The following is a 17,930-nucleotide window of genomic DNA, read 5'->3' on the forward strand; positions in this document are numbered from 1 at the left end:
AAAGGATTAAACAAAGTCAACAATGATGGAGAGGCACTGATCTTTCGGAGTATTTACATTTGTGTTCTTTGCTTCTCCTCCTTCCCCCTGAAGGTGTGTGTCTATTTTTCCTCTCACAGGCTTCGGGCTCAGAGTTTGTCTTTGCTTAGGTTGGGTAAATGGCAGCCTTGGCCACAGACAGGTGCTCTCCATCTTGTAAACCCAAAGGGGGTTTGGCATAAGACAAATGGATCTGGGAGTGTAGCTCCACCCCATTCCACCTGGCTCATCTCATATGATCACAGCTACAGTATGTTGTGTATTGGGATATGTAGTCTTACCATGAGTCCCAGTCTGCCCAGAGCACACAGGAACTCATCACTCATCATAAAACATTGCTGAGACACAGACTGAAGTAGACAAGTTTATTAATGATAATAATGAGGATGATGAAGATGATGATAATATTAATAATTAGTCATAATTATAATAACGTTAATGTCATAATAAATAGAACTCTTCATCTGAAGCACGTAAAGAGAAGCATACATAAAGAGAAAAAACAAAACACAAAGTTCAGAGTACAGAGCCAGAGGAGGGGGCAGGGACTTCTAGAGACATTTTTTTAACCTTTCAATATATCCATTTAATTTTTTAACATTTTTAAACTTTATTTAACTGGAACATTTACAAAAAGGAGAACGAGATAGATTTTTAAAAAATCCTTATAAATAAAATTTGTCATTGTTAGAACAAAATACAAGATTTCGGAGAGTCAGAGGATGTTTTTTTTTTTTTCTTCTTTTTCCCCCTGAAAGAATAGCTGGGGGATAAGGGGAGAGGGTCTTATGTACAGAACACCAGGAATACAAAAGGGGCCAATCGACTCAATCGACTCATACTAGAAGGCTAGGGATGGAAGTTTTAATGGTGGGAGTAAGGTGTTGTTTGGGGTCGGTTGGTTTGGGGGGGAGGGGAGGGGAGCATCAGCATCCTGCTAGTGTCACAGCTCAAGCAGTTGTGCTCAGGAAGATCAGGAGTGGTTCTACATACTGAAAGCATCTAAAGGAAGGAAAGGGAGGGTTGCTTTAAACCCCCTCCCTCTCTCCACCCCACTGCTAAGGTGCAGGCTGGAGCTTTCTAACCACATTGTGGAACAGGCTGAACCACTCTGGAAGCAGTATTAAACTCATGGGTTTAAATACAGGCTGTGACAATTTTAGGAAAACACCTAAAGACACAAATGACTTTCTTAATCCACACCTGACCACGTATGATAGTAAGGCCATTAACATGGAAGACTAGCCAGACTACCTAGTTAGATCAGATCAATTATGATAATTCAATAATTATATAATGAATTAAAAATGCTTTTTTGGACAGTAGTTCACTACAGAACATGGGTGTAATGAGTGTAATTGTCAAATACGAGCAAATACGTTTTGCTGTACTTTTTTTTTTTTTAATGAAAAAATACAGTAATAAAAAGTAGGGTGGATTCTTAGTTTATGCATCATTAAACCTAAGTCAAAAACTAATTGAATTTTCTTTTACTTCTGTCAAAATAAATGACCAAAATATTGGAAATTTGTAAATAAATAAATACTGGTGAGGAAGTGATGTTGCTGATGCGTCTTAGTACTATGCATCTTGTCTTGCATCTCTAGTGTTGTACCTCATTATTCTAATTTTAGTACTATACTTCAATATCTAAACTGTTGCTTACTGTTTACTGCTACTTTTACTACAATAATTATAATAATCATGATAGCAATATTAATAGAAACATTAAGCAATAATCACTTACTTGTATGTGCATCATAGCTAACAGTAACCATTCTTTGGGATTCATATCAGGTTTGAAAATATTTGCACAAAAGCAAAGAGAGGCAGCCTAATATCTGACATACATGTCTGCATGACTGTCTCATAGATATGCTACATATTTAGTTTTTACATAAACTATAATAAAGATATGTTTCCTATCATACAATTTAGCAAAACACTGGTCTGATCTTGTTTTTTTTTCTTGTTTTTTTTGTTGAATGCATAGATAATCAAGAGGACAAAATCAGATCATGTGACCAAGCTTCAAAGTTGTTGCCAATATAACTCGACCATGATGTTGATTCTGCCTCCAGAGCAGTCCTGTGTCCCAGGAAGTTCCTGTCCAATTAAAACTCCAACCTGCTCCTGGGTCGTTTCTGACCCACCACAACTTTGCAGTGCTGTAAGTAGGCCAACTGAATCATGTGACTCTCAGAAACAAACCTACAGGTATGAAAATGCTAAGCCTGCATATGATCGCAGCATGGGAGAAGAAATGACCGACTTTACCCCAATTAGACTTCACAACAGTTAGTTGCCATGATATAGATACTCTTTGTAATATATGAGAAGCTGTCTACAGATGAACAGAGGTCATGTGGGTAGGAGCCCTGATTTAGAACAAGTTTTTTTTTTAACCTGAAATAAGATGAAGTTAAGAAGTAAGAAGTGTGAGGTGAGTTTTACTGTACAGGATATTAACAGTACACACAACAGTTCTGTACAGGAAGTCAGGAGCTTAACCTAGCGTGATCCATTTGGAACAATTCACATAAAACCACTACTTAACTAAGTAGTGTACCCTGAACTTTCAAACAAAGTTGTGCTTCACCTGAACCTGCTTGCCTCTGATAGTAAAGTTTCTTCTCAGGGCCAGCGGGTTATTTCCAATATGCAATAAAACCACCCGCCCACCAGGGTCAGCATGAGAACAGCGGTTCATAAACCGAGGCTGCTGCAGGAAGCTGCGAGCTGGGCTTCATCAGCGAGCCTCGTTATATTAGTAGAAGTGCGAGCTCTTCCTCAGCATCGATGAGCAAATGAAATCTGGGTCACGTCATTACACATCCGGGTTCCACCGTCATCACGGAGTCCCGCTGTCTCCTGATCAAAGAGCACTGAGACTGTGTGTTCAAATCATACTTTGGTTCAAGTAAAAAAAGAAAAATCAATATTCATCAACTTTTTATCTGACATCCACAACACCTTGCGCTAATTAGCAAGTCTGAGCAGAACCAACGAGGGGCCAAAATGACTGCAGATGTGAGGGTTTTTTTTTTTTGTTGTTGTTTTTTTTTTTCCTGAAGTGTGTGTTGGGTAAAAAAAAAAAAAAAAAAGATGTTTTGGTCTGAATGGGGTAAAAACATGTTCATGGGGAGATCGGGTTGGGGGAGATCAGTTCACACTACCACCATCACACTTTCAATCATATAACACATGATCACATGTTACAGTAAATATCAGGGACATATTTAGTTGGAGAGAGGTTCTGTAATCTAGGTTTGGGGGCCAGAGGCTTTCCTGCCCACCCCCTCTACTCCCTGACATCACCACAGCCCATATAATAGATATGTATATATATTTATATACAGAAAAAGAATACATACTTATTGGACACCCTAGACATTAAAAGTACATTCAAATAACTGAACCAACATTCTTGTTTAAACACGTTTACAGTGACTCTCCTGATTTAACAAATTATGGTTTCACGTCCACCAAATTAAAACATTTTTTCCTCTTTAAGAGTTTTCAGTGCTGCGAAACGAAACAAATCAAAAGAACACACAAATAAATATTCTCAGAATACATTGACAAAAAAATTGACATATTTCAGCCCTCGTTCCTTGTTACCGTTGTATGGGCACTATAGTATTTCTATAATGTTTTATCTAGCGACATAGTCTATATGCCTCAGGCTTGTGTTTTGGTTATGCACCTGCTGATGTAGTACAATGGGATTATTCGATTATAATTTAATTTGTTACATGGACAATGATGAGTTATTCTCGTCAGGTGGAAACGTGCATCCTTGGTAGTTGTACGCACCTTTTTACCGCGTGGGTCTGATAGTTCATCTGTCGGTGCAGAGTGACACAAAGGCTTGGGCTCGGAGTCTGGCAGGTGAGCAAAGTCGGCGACTTCTGCGCCATTTTCTCAAACTAGTCCTCAGTCATTGACCTCTGCTGGGGCGTGGAGAGGGGCAGACCGGGGAGGCTTGGCTTCAAACCGTCTCACCGTCCTGCCGTGGCTCACCCCCCACTCCCCAAAACTGTAAACCAGTGATGCTGCCCATTGGGGAGGCCGGGGATGCCCAATAGTGCTGTCAGGAGGAAGTGACATCACGACAGTATCCACAGGGGACGCTGCTAACAGTAGGCGCTGCCGGCCAGTGACACCGCAACAACGAGGAAGGAGCGACATCACCGGCCCGAAAAGGAAGGAAGGAAGGAAGGAAGGAAGTAGATCAGGGTGGCTGGAAGGAAGAAGGTGGAGCAGTAAGACCAGAAGGTTGACCTTTAACTCCACCAACAGGAAGTACAGCGTAGAAAGTGCTTCTGTCTGGATGCCGAGCTCTCTCCCTGCCATCTTTCTGTTTCTGTTTTTACCTCGGCGACAGAGCAGTGTGCCACAGAGAGAGGAGGGGGGAGCCTCCTCCCTCCTCCTTCTGGCATACCACAGAATCAGCATCAAGGGCCAACTATTCATCTCCCTTACCAAAAAACATAAAAACAGATTTGTACATATATACTGCTTTATACACACTTTTTTTTTTTACCATTGTAAATCACAAAAGTATAGAAAAATAAAATGTTTTATAATAATGGGACACTTTTCATTCTCTTTCTGTCTTTTTCTACCCGGCAAAAAGGTGGTCCCTGGTGGAAACTGGCTCGCTCCGTTTGTTAAGTTTGTGGCTGGTTTGACACTGCTGCCATGGCGCCACTTTGTACGCCTCCCGTCTTCCCTTGCCAGCCTCAGTAGAGGGACTCCTTCGCGTTGTCTTCTTCGTGTGTTATTTTCTTAAAGCTAGTTCTCCTCTCTTCAATGTTTTCATCTGTGATGTCCACCAATACTGAGTACAGCTCTTCCTTTAGTATTTACTGGAAACAGGGGAGAAAAGCAGAGACACTGGTAAATATGCAGAAAGTCGTGTTACTGATACTGTTACTGACATACATAATGAAAAGTGCTATGAAAAGTCAGTTCGGAGCAAGTTTATTTCTTTCTAGTTTGAGTGAGAATCTTGTGAGAGAAAGTAAAGGCTAGAAAATAGTTCTTAAAAAAGAAATACAAAAAAACATATGATATAATGTATGGAATAAAAAAAAAAAACACATTTTCTTAAGTCGTCCCACTGCAACATTTCTTCCATCCATTCAATGTACACTGTTCCAAGGAGGAAAGGTTCACAATGTAAGGTTAAGACACACAACTAAAAGGAAACAATATTTAAAACTTAACTGCAAAAAGTTTGAGAGCAAAGAGAAAACGGCTTCATTCACTTTTCATCCTGCTCTCTAAGGCAGAGACCTTGTGCCTGCCGAATCTAGTGCTACTGCTCTCCTCAGAATAAAGATCAGAGAGCGCTGCAATCATACAAGTGGAGATCGGCAGTTTGGCAGTGCATAGTGAAAAGTCTCAGTGTAATGGAGCTGGATAAAAATGTAGGAGGTGGGGGGTGACGGGGGCAGGCAAGACAAGGCGAGTGTCCCAGGACCCTCATCATGACAGAAGCTTGCTAATTCGGAGCGATCTTCAGCAGCTCCACGGGGCTTCAGACAAAAAAATAAGGCAATGAAAGGAGACAAGGCTTTAATTTTGAAATGGCTTTATAGTGCATTACCCCGCCCCCCAACCTCCATTCCAGAGAGACAAACAGTCAAACAAATGGCATGCTCAATCAGCGTCCAGCCCGCCTTCCGCTGTAGCTAACTCTTCTTATGGAGGAACTGGCCCAAGCTTCAACACCTCCTCTATCTCTCATATAGCTCAGATTTAGTGAGAGCTCGCTAGGGACCTGCCATACAAAAATATCCACATACAGTCTTATAGCTCAGGAGGGAGGGAGCACAATATCACTGGAGCTACATATAGTGCTCGCTGACAGGCAGCCTAGAACTGGAAGGGCTGCAAACACAAATATATTAATCACCCACAGAGGAAAAGGATTCAGCAGAGGTTTAGCTCATGTGCTTCTTTTAGTCATAGTTTGTTAAAACAAGTTTATCTTTGGCTTGAGCACATTAAAAGCTCAGTTCACCCAGATAATACAAATATTTAGCTATCATGCCATGCAGATACATTTTTTTTCTATATGGTTTTTTCATTTGCCCAGGTTTTGAGAAATATGCCATAGCAGTCACCAGGAGCAGTAAAATAAACTTTATTCATGCAGAGTTGCATTGAGCTCATCCATGCTTATCCATTTTTCAGAGTTGTTCATGAATGCACGTACGTTGCTAGTTAACTAGCCACATTATAGAGTAAGGTGTTCTCCTTAATCTTGTTAACATAATCTTTTTTTCCAGAGGAGAAAATATGTTTTCTTCTGTTGTTAATTTTAATTAGTTCACATTGTGCTGTGCTATATCAGTCTATGTTTGCAGTTATCAGCATCTCCAGACACAACCAGGGTTGAGAAAATGTCTTAATAGAAATGAATGGGGAACAGACATTGAAAGGAAAAAAATGCAAAATGCAAATATTGATGGGAAACCTTTACGCTGACATCAACATCCATGTGTAAAGGGAGACATGATGTTCTTATATCTTGCTTTATTCTGACACTCAAAACAATCAAATTACTTATGTCACATATTGACAACAAAAATAATTTATAAATAAAGGAAAAAGTCATTAGTATATTTTTACCTAGGAAATTAATCCAAAACAAAACTACTTTACACCTTTTAGACAATATATTCTCATTATAGAAATTACATACAATTCAAGAACAAGTTGGCTGAAGTGAAAATACACAGATAACCCCACTTCATATAGGAATACATATAAAACAGTTACTCAGAGAATTGCGATATAGTGTGTGTGTGTGTGTGTGTGTTTATATACATTTAAATGTATTTACAGGTAATATAACTTTTTTGCTTTGCTTGGTTCTTTTTTTTTGTACAAATCTTTTTGGTGGATTAATAAATGCACCTGCCAGCTTATCAGGGCTTAGTGAATACATGTAGGTAATATAAATGATGGATAAAGAGTAGTTTCCATTTTTATGTTAAAGCATCTCAATACTTCTATTAATACAAACAAATGTTTGGACCAAATAGAGGTCTGGTTGCATATTAAGCTGGTTATGGAAAACAACAGAAGCTAACTAAAGCCAAAAAAAAAAAAAAAAAAAATCAACCAATAAATAAATACTCACATTAAAATTACTTTTGACTTACTGTAAGCATAATAAAATGGCTCAGACCTCTACAATACTGACTACCAGACCTATTTACAATTTAATATCTTTAACATTTAAGCCTTGATAAGCTGACACTGAAACAGTTAATCAACACTAATTTTACCTTTTTTATTTCTTGTAAACTGTAGACAAACCCGTGGAGACTGGTAGGATTCAAAATGACATTACTCAAACTCTCCCCTGTAATAACATGACAGTGGAAAAAGTGTCCTAGTGATGTCAGGAAAAGTAATGAACACTAATATTGAGTTAGATGTTTGGATAATGTCGTGTGTACATGCACAAACTTATCAACTATTAATATTTGGAAGCACAATTAAGCAGCCGTCTGGTTATTCTGCGGAAAATAATATAGAAGGTAAATGAGGAAGTGACGAATACTGAAGAGGACAGTTGAAGGCTACTGTCTGAAAGTTTGTCCCATTGGTCGGCTTACTCAGTATTTGATGAGCAGGCTGGCACCGAAAGGATCCGTGAGGCCCCAGCACATAAGATTATTGCCATTAAAAAGGCTTTAACACTTTAATATACAGGGTAATTATTCAAAGCATATTAGCACCACCTAAACAATAATGAAAGCTTTAACAGACTAGAACATTATGAAGTTATTTGGATAAACTATTAGCAATCTTAAGTATCTAGAGGTGGAATCAATAGATGCTGTAAAATGTTTTGAGGCCAATATCTTAATGTTAATTTTTAAATTTAATTTAAAACGTATATTTCAAGTTAGGATTTATGAGCACAATTAGCACTTAATATATTTTATTACATTTCGGTCATTGCCCACATGATTTAATTAATGGCTGATAAATGACTTATTGATTAGTTAGTTAATATTGTGGACTTTAATCCGTTTTTAGACTAAAGTTTACAAAGATGTTTTCTGTTTTCCTCCACATGCTCTACACACTGCAGTAAATGTGGCAAACAGTAGAAGTGGAAGAGCCACATTTTCTCAATTTGTAAGTGATGTACTGTAAGCAGACCACATGGTTTCAACTCCAAACAAATTTTCATTAGCTGAGGTGAGGAAAAGCTGACTAAAGTGTCTATATGTAATTGCCACTGATACTGTATAGTAGAGGTCAGAGTTGTGATCTTGTCATGTTATTAAAGGGACTTGGAGTGAAGTCATGTAAAATTGTTAGCTTACTGCAAACTACAGTACGTTAGCAAACTGCATTCACTTTTTTCTCTCCTCCCTCAGACACTCAAACACACACATTCTAATGCATATACTGTATACAGCATACGACAAATCTCAGTTGACTCCTGGTCAGTATCACCAAAATGTTAAATATTAACAGACCCTGTCCAGATAATAAAACTTTATTTGTTTTCAATAATGCCCAGGAAATGAAGCTCCTTATGTGCAGGAGCTCTCTGAGGCCCTGCTATCCTCTGCTTTTCTTCTTCAGATAATGTCTTTTATTAGACACAATATAAAAACTGAGAAACTGTGGTCTTTACAGGTTTTAACCTGCATTAAATGAGGTCCACACTTTCCATGTAGTCTGTCTAAACTGCTTTTAAGCAAAAATACCATTGGACATCTTACATATCAATGGAAAAATGGCCTAATTTAATTACAATTTGAATAATTTAATATTATCGTGATATTGCACAAGGGTGCACTCAGTTCTCTTGTATGCTGTGTGTGTATATATATATTTGTATAAATATATACAGTATATATAGCACAAAGGCACACACATTCAGATCAGAAAACACAAAATCTATCTCATTCCAGTTCAGCTTACTAATAGTGGTCATAACTGAACACCCACACATGTACTCCGCTGCAGAGTTTATATGAGAAACTCCGACAAATGCATAAACCAGTTCTCCTGTTTGAAAATGGTAAAAATAACATTGAAAATTAGTTTTGACTCATATAAAAACCCCAAATGGTGTGTACATACTAGCATATAAAAGGAAGAACAATGTTTGTTTACCCACATAAGGATTTTCATTGACTCATCAGATAATGGGTTGACTTTTTTTTTGGTTATATACAACATTAATCTATATCATTTTAACATCATGACTAAACATAACTAGCTGTATATATGATACTGTTATAAATATGATACATCTCAAAAAGTACTGAAAAAACAAAGTGCAACAAACAGACTTTTTTTTTTTTGAGACCACAAACACTTTTGTGATTACATAAATTAAATATTATTGGCAACAGCTTTGAGTTGTTTTTCCATAGCTGCAATGAAATCTTGACAGCTAAAATTAGCTACACAGAGATTTTCTTTTCAATTCACCTCACGTAGCACAAAGTTGTAATAAAAGCGACTGTATGCCGACTAAGAGGCGAGCACTTCTGAACTCTACATACATTTAAATTGTGTCTGCTAACTCCTGGGTGCTTTTATATAATGTCTCTCTGTACTTGTGTGTATACAGTGTATAATGTGTTATACAGCATATTTGTACATATATAATACAGTAGTGTTAATAAAGAACAACAGTACAGTCTTATTTTACCATTCTCTTTTGGGGTCTCTGCCTAAACAAACAAACAAAAAAAAAGCTGTTCCATAAAGCGTGTTGCAAAGAGGACTAACCTGCTGGTTGTATTGGAAATAAAACTATCCTGACTGCTGAGAACTGAGTAGCACTGTTTTCTGGTTTGTGTGAGTTTCAGTTAGCTTATCCTGAGGTAAAACATTTTGTGCAATGCTTAAAAAAGAGACCAGTGACCTGTAGCAAAAACAGCCCTCTGCCACCTACTGTAAGTGCTGTGTCATTACTGTGGGTATGTGTGGATGTGGGAAATGTTACAGTGCACATTGGATTCAGTTTATCTGCCGTGGTGTATTAATGATGATATGCAACCACATCTCCTGCAAATTAAGTTCATATGCTACTACTTTGCATTTAGTAATTGTATGTTGGGGGCGCGAATACTGACTGACAGTGTAATACATCACTGCAAATAATAGGTATTTTTCATTAAGAATTGTTGTTTTCGACAGAATCATCATTTAATCTATAAAATGTCAGAAATTAGTTCATAAGTCCATCACAACTTCTCAGCGCTTGTTTTGTCCAAGACCAAAAACATTCTGAATTAACAGTAATACGAAAGAGTCAAAAGCAGAAAATCCAAATTTTCAAAAAGCCAGAACAACTAACTTTGGGCATGTTGGACTTTATTAAAACTGTTGATCTTGTGTTAACCGAATTATCAATTATTTGACCAAAGGTACCAATCCAATACATAATATTTCAGATGTCTTCTAGTAAAATGTGTTCAGGCTTAAAAAAAATTACCAGAGTCAAAGCACAACTGCAGACTATGATCTTGCAGTCTGCAAAACATTTGTCATATTTTTAAGAGAGGATTATAATATATTTGTAAACAGTTATTTAAAGGGGAACTCCAACAATTTTAAACATGAAATTCAGTTTTCTTTAGGGGAGCTATCCGCCTATAAAAACACGTGCACTGGAAGAGTCTTATAAAGTATGATAAAAATAACACTGATGATATTGTTACTGTTATTGTGGCTCAGGCGTAGAGCCAGAAAAATCTCAGAAAGCCTTGTTACAAACTGGGAGGGTGAAGTATAAAGGATGTTTACCAAGCAGGGTCTAATGAAAGACAAATTAAATTTAGGCAGCTCACATGGTTCATTTGGTCTGTATTTACTTCCTATGAAATATTAAAAATATCACCGCCAACCACTGACTCTACTGATATGAAAACGACCCCCATAGCACAAATACCAATGTGTAATAGTTGCATATGAACATATACAGTAAGCAGGAGACCGGGCTGAAATAGGAACATTGAGTCCAAGACGGAAACCTGACTTTCATGATCCTTCATTACTCTGCATGCTGTCATACAACATAGTACAGCTCTTAAGGCTCAACTGCAAGTGCATAACAGTAGGACACCCCAACATTTAAAGAAAACAAAAGCAATCAGAGCAGGGCCGTCTTTGAACTAAGAATCACCAAGGCATGTTAGTCAGCATATAGATTGTGTTCTGTTATTTCTGCATGGAAAACAAATGGACGATAGAGGTTAGTAAAGTCATTGACTGATGATTGGTGACCAGTGACCACCTTATCAGACCTGGTATCCTTCCTGTTTGTCATAAATATATTTGTATATATATATATATATATATATATATATTTATCATAAAAATGCCCCAGCATGTTCTTAGTCAGATGACAGCAGCTGCATACACACACCTCTGAGCATGCATCATGCGTGCTGCAGTAGGTTCACATTGGTTATGGTGACACAGCACCCATATACAGCAATCAAGATAATGCACGTGTGCATAAAACTTTCCAAAAGAAAACCAAAAGCCAAATGACTACAAAACAACAGCAGACCAATGATGACATCAAAAAGGTTGTTGTAGAAATATCAGCTTGAGAGGGTGTCAGGGGATGGGGGTCAGCATGGGGACCTGGAAGCTTTTGTTTAGATTTAGCTCTCCACCAAGGACTGGGTGTTTGCTTGTTTTGTCTGTCTTTTTTTGTTTTGTTTTTTTGTTTTGTTTGTTTTTCTGTTTGTTTGTTTGTTTGTTTGTTGGGGTAATGTCTCTGTCTTTTCTCGCTTTTTCTTTCTTTTAGTAGGGAGTGAAGCGACTGTACCCTCCTCTGTATAGGCTAGCCTGCAACATCAAAGATGAAAAAGTACCAATCAGTATTCAGGTGACAGCTTTACTTGGTTTCTCTTTCTCCACAAATTTCCTTCCTTTTTTTCCATGTTATTACGTCACATTTTTAATGTGTGAATGATACCTTTATAGATTTAAGCCAATAAGTGGTTTTGTTGACTTAATTGTGTAATTGTGAACATTGTGTGTGCTCAGAAGTAAATAGGGTTAAAGTAGATTTTTTTTTCAATAAAGCAGTTAAAAGAGCACTTGAACAAAAAACAGAAGCCCTGCCTCTGAGCTTACATATTTTTTTAAATTAACATTTAACAAATTGAAATAAAATGTGCCTTGTGCTTTTTCACTTTTCAGACTGTAACAATATCAGAGATTCAACTAAAGCAGAATGAGTTCAGAGATGTTTAATAACAGCTCCTTTTCATGTCTAGCAGGAGGTGTCTGCACTTTTTTTGGAGGGGCAAGCTACCACAGGATATTAGCCCTTAGATTTAGCACCATGCTCAACATATCTAGGGCAGACACACACATAAAGCATGCAAGTGGGCCTACGCATGCACACCTGCACATGCACACACACACACGGCCCTTCCTCTCATCTTTCAGTGACTCTGCTGCAATTAGGAATCCAGTCAAACTCCAAAGGCTACTGGAAGTCTTCAAAGGCTAATTTTGCCTAATTTTGGGGAGCCCGTGTGCTTGCAGAAAACTTTCATCCATATATGATGCTTCTGTAAGCTTGAAATGAGTAAAGAGAATTTCCAACCTCAACCTCAGAGGAACTAATTATTGTATAGCTTTTAAATACAAAAATGACTCCTCTCTGCTGGAGAACCATTAATCAAATATGATTAAAGAATTAGGAACCAAACTGGTCTTCTCTCTTTAGCTCGCAAGTTTATTAGATGTTGGCCTCAGCGCAGCCCATCTCCCAGTAGCTTCCCCATTTGTTAAACACCACATGAACAAGCACGCATGTGCGCGCACACACACACACACACACACACCCTTGAGTCTGCTTTAGCTCCCTGAGCTCCCAACACACACAACATTAGCTCTGATATTTTTAGGGGCCAAATCCTGTCCTCTACTTTCATCAAGAGGACGATTAAAGTGTCAAGGAAATGGAAGGAAATTTGGAGGAAAAAGAAGAAAGCATAAAATACATTCAAGCACATTTTTTAATTAAGTAAATGAAGAGGAAAAAGAAATGTTTTAATTAATGAAAGCTTTTAGCTAGCAGCTGCACCGGGGAACTGTACTTTTTTTTTTTTTTTTTTTTTATGTTGTTGAAAAATCGCATGCATGCCGGAATGGTAAATTTGAGTCATTTCTCAAGCGGAGAGCACGCCTCCGATCAAGCTTATGGGCAGGAGAGGAGCCTGAGACAACTCCCTCCCTGCCTCTGGCTCCCTCTTTTGTGTCCCACGGCACACTGCTGCATGCGTTTGATGGTCCTTAATGTCTAGGTTTGGTCTGTGAGCCCAGCCCCATCCCCTCATCATCATAAAACAAAACCAAAGAGAGACTTTCTCTGTTTCCAAAAAAGATGCTCTTTTATTCATCATCACTTTTCATCTTTGATGTTACAGTAGCTGCAAAAGCTAGCTAAAAACAGACATTAACAATTCAACTTAATGCCTTCAAGTTTGGTTTGGCTGAATGGAAAAAATAAAGATGATCCAACTCAACTCACTCTGCAGCAAGGTGAGTGATGTAGAATGAACAGAAAGCTTTGGAACATGGCTTTTATTTAAAATCCAAAGTTTGTGTTAAAAAGAAGATAATATATAACACTGCAGTGATCACTCATTTTCATTGCATGGGGAACTTGCATCAAATCAATATGGCACGAGGTGGGCTTGTGCGGCATTAAGTTTGCTGCATTAAAGGTGTAAGACAATTTCCACATGCCAGGGTTTTACAGTACTGCTCAGATCCACTAGGGTTCACCAGACAGAACTACAGAAACTCAATCAATTAATGATAAAAACCAGTGACCACTGCAGTCTCTGGTCTTTATTTTGCAGTGTGAGTTGTGTGTGTGCTATCTCATGTCATGATGTTTCAGACAAGGTGCTGATAGAAACGAGCGGCATTCTCGGAGACTTACCATAGTCCCCACACTGTATGTGGCGGCTGGGCCAATTGTGTGGTGGTAGGGGTCAGCTGTTGCATAGACTCTGCCATAGCTGCAAAACCAGAGGCACACAGAACATGGTCATTGATCTATCATTGACGAGGAGAGCAGAACATTTATGCATGCTTGTTTAATACTCAGCCCCTCAAGTCAACTCTTTCAAGTCTCTAACACAATCAATTATTTCCCTCTTCAGCCTCCTGGGCTTCCTACATCATACAAGGTGGTTCAAAAAGGGGAGTTCAAAGGTTGGTGAAATATACTTGTCTTTACGTTGTCATCTTGATTAGGTGGATGGACTGGCTAATGAGTTCAGAGAGAGGGAGAATAAAAAGAAAGGAAGATGCAGAGTAGAAGACACAGTTGGTGCTAGAGGGCTCGGTCCCTCACCCTGTTCTTGTTTACCCAGGCTGCACACTGGGCTCACGCCCCTGTCTTTTCATTGTTACTGGTTTGGAACTAATCCTTCCAATTTCCTTCTGAGACAGGACAAGATGTGTCTGCCTTATTTATTTATTTATTCGACTTCACATATTCCTCTATTTACTTTAACTTTTTTTTTCCCCCTAACGCTCGCTTGCAAATGAGGGTCTGCACAGTGCAGATAAGGCACACCCAGCCAAGGACTGAGGGCACCAAATCAACCAGGAATAAAAAAGTGGAGAGAGGAAGAAATTCTCCTAAAGGAGACAACAAGACATACAGCATTCATGCCTTTCGCATGAGCTACATTAAGATCTAAATATGGCTCGGACCATTTAAGTCCGGCAGCACCCAAGGTCAGTGAGCAGGACGTGAAATCAGAAGGGATGTCTCTGCTCTTTGGGGACGAGACCGGTGCCATAAGATGGTCAGAGGAAGTCTCCGTGGTCCTCTTATCTTCAGTGAGCACCGAACCCCACAGGCCTTCTAAGACTAATATATCTACAAAATGACTCTCACCAGAGTGGCACTGCTGACGACCGGCAGGTCAAACCACCCTGTGCAATGTCACAGAGCCTCAACAGAGCTGATTGGAAGCCAGCAACTCTTATAATGTGACTGACTTGTCACAAGGCCTCTAAAAAACATCAGATTCACTGTTCTGAACTCCGTTTAGTTGCTTACAGGGCTCTGGCAGTGCAGCCTGTTAGCACTGTAGGCTTCTCCAGTAACAAATGTTTCATATTTTACAGGAATTTCCTCCTGACTTCCTCAATCCTGGTGACCTCTCTTTATGACTGGCTGACTGCTCCACGGTTAGGTCTGATAAGATATTGCTGAGGCAATACTGACAAACACCTATTGATCCAATGGGCATGACCACTTATTCAAAAGGAAACAAACAGGCAAAGCAAAACAAACAAGTTGGGGGTGAATTACATTAAATCTCAGACAAAAGTATAGCCAAGAGAAACAGAAATTAAATCACTCCAAGAGGAGAAAAAAAAGCTGCTGTCCAATTTCTGCTCTCGCCGAGCACGGCTGCTCATAATTCGAGCCACGGCGAGGCCTGATAAATCTTACATTATCGATATGATCTTCAGGCTCTCAGGCAGGGTGTACGTTATCACAAGTGACATGCTCAATCCTTCCCAGATTAGATTCCCAAACCTGCCCACATCCCGACTGACAACAGCTTTCAGGGGTCTGAAATGAATCAGCGATGCCTCTTCAAATGGAGCACACCTGAACCGGAGTGACATCACTCAGAAGTGATAGAGTTCCTGCCGACCCATCTCTCCTTCTCTCTGTCTCCCTACCTCCATTCCACAGACCTGAGGCCATTCATAAATACCGCAGTGATATACCCACTCTCCCATCACAAGCAGAGAGTCACGACATATATCACTGCTTTTCTCATTGACTCCAACAAGGTTAGTCTCTTTTTTTGTGCGTGTTCTTTAGCTCCAAGCTAAGAGGAATATGGCAGATAAGTTAATAGATAAGTTAAGTTCAATGAAAGAAAAACCACAAAAAACCTAAAATAACCTACTTAGAATATTATAAGATGCTAGTGAAGCAGTTAAGCCGCTAGATGTGTTGCCCATTATTAAAAAGCAAATGTTACAGCATATGTCGATAACTATTATGCCTGCACTGTTCAACGCATTTTCTGATAAAGTGTTGTTATGTACTGGTTTTCCCTCGCTCTTCCTCGTAGATTTGTACTTCAGCCATTAATGTGTGGTTTCTAACAGCTTGGAGCATCAACATGTTTCTTTAAACCAAAGTTCACATTTACACACAAAAAAAAAAAACACAACATAGTGAACATTTTAGTCTAAATTCAACTTTTCTTATCAGCATTACATTGTGTTTCATATGCCACTTGCTGAATGGAAAAAACACAATCTCTGCCAGCTCTATATTGGATTTCTAAATGTATTCTTGAACAAGATTCTCACCTGTCACTGTAAGCAGCGGTGGTGGTGGGCTGGGCAAATCTGTATGCTGCATAGCCACCCTGTAAAAATACCAGAGTGTTAATCAATGATTAAGCACAATCTACACGGAGAAAGGTTACATCTCAGGGACACAAGAAAACAACAATACAGACATAGAGCTTTAAATTGCCTTAATAGTTAAATGTCACCGCACAGTGTTTTGGTCGTCAGCCCGCATTTCCCAGCTGAGACAGCAGAGGGTGCTGTTTGATATATCGTATGTTAGGGCAGGTGGCAGCAACAGGCGAATGAATGATGTTGGGATGTTGGGAGCATATTTCGGGGGGAGCGAGTCATTGTCGCACGAGAGTCCCATCCCAGTAGCACGAGAAGCATAACAGAGGCCACGTGAGCCAACTCCCCAAATTCAGCCCATTTTTAGATTGAGGAGACTCTGCTGCTACATTATTGAAGAGCCCCTTTTTCCTTTACACGACCCCCTCTGGCTCACAAATGAAGAAAGGAGGCGGAAGACGGTTGGACCATTGGGGAGTCAGGACCGCTGTATTCATTTGCCAGAGTGGGGAAGGAATTAAAGACCTTATTGTGGAGTGCCGCTATTACTCTCTTTGAAAAATGAAGCTGTTCTCCCACTGTTTTTCTATTAGTGCCAGTGGAGTGTGTGCCCATCTGCGTCCATACGCTGGATAGGTGGCTTTTAATAATGCATGTTTTGATTCATTTTTAAACTCTAGGGGGACGTCCGATGGAAAGCGGCGCATAGGGGCAACAGTGCGATGCTCACGGCCACGGCTGCACATGAAATCAGGTCAGGGGCCATAGCGTGCGATTGAATCCCACTGCTCCTTAAGCTTTTCCGTAGGGACAGGAAGTCACGGTAGTTGAGGCAGATGACTTCCTGTGGGACAACCATGCCTTGGGACTGAGCTGATTACAGCAACAGCCTGAACAAACACGAACCAATAAATCACTCTACCACATTGTCAAATCTTGCACACAACAGTGCAGCACATTTGTTATTTTGTCAAGTGGACATTGTGTTTCTATATGGAGGTGTATGCATGCATATGTATTAGTGCATGTAGTGTATATTTAGACAGTATGCATCCAGCTTCCCTCTTGTTAATGCATTTTCATGCAATCTATTTCCACCATCAAACTTTGACACATCAGCTGTCTGGCTTTGACAGCAAGCCACTGTCCACTGACTGATTGTGGAGGACACTGAGGGATAGGGGACAGCTTCTTCTTGGTCACATGAGACCTTCACGCACACTCAGCCAGTCTGAAGCAGTGCAGTGGCCGGTGCCAAAACTAATGGCAGTAAAGCACCAGGGGCTGGCCTGACAGGTTGAGTAATCGACAAACCTGGCCAGGCCTTGGTCAAGGGACATCAGGGTGCAGGACTTAGCTGGAGGTGGCTGAACGAATGTGAGAAAGAAACAATATCACTCAGAGCACAGCCCGGGCCTCGTCTATAGTGGGGGATGTTGCTACAATAAAAG

General features: G+C 39.5%; 1 protein-coding gene across 12 annotated transcripts in view; it reads right to left on the reverse strand.

Moving 5' to 3' along the window:
• Window positions 1-390: 390 nt before the first annotated feature.
• The window catches only part of LOC137099933 (RNA binding protein fox-1 homolog 3-like), a 380,706-nt gene continuing 363,166 nt past the window's right edge, over window positions 391-17,930 (reverse strand). For 11 of the 12 annotated variants that reach the window (XM_067477384.1, XM_067477386.1, XM_067477377.1 and 8 more), the window contains 3 exons: window positions 16,426-16,484; window positions 14,012-14,090; window positions 6,566-11,895 (listed from right to left, as the gene is read on the reverse strand). In XM_067477384.1, coding sequence (XP_067333485.1) covers window positions 11,851-11,895; window positions 14,012-14,090; window positions 16,426-16,484 — 183 coding nt within the window. In that variant the 3' untranslated portion in view covers window positions 6,566-11,850. Of the gene's footprint in view, window positions 4,911-6,565; window positions 11,896-14,011; window positions 14,091-16,425; window positions 16,485-17,930 lie in introns of those variants that run through there. The other variant, XM_067477381.1, reaches the window with a different exon arrangement.

This window comes from Channa argus, chromosome 15 (genome assembly GCF_033026475.1).
Source record: "Channa argus isolate prfri chromosome 15, Channa argus male v1.0, whole genome shotgun sequence".
Lineage (NCBI taxonomy): Eukaryota > Metazoa > Chordata > Actinopteri > Anabantiformes > Channidae > Channa > Channa argus.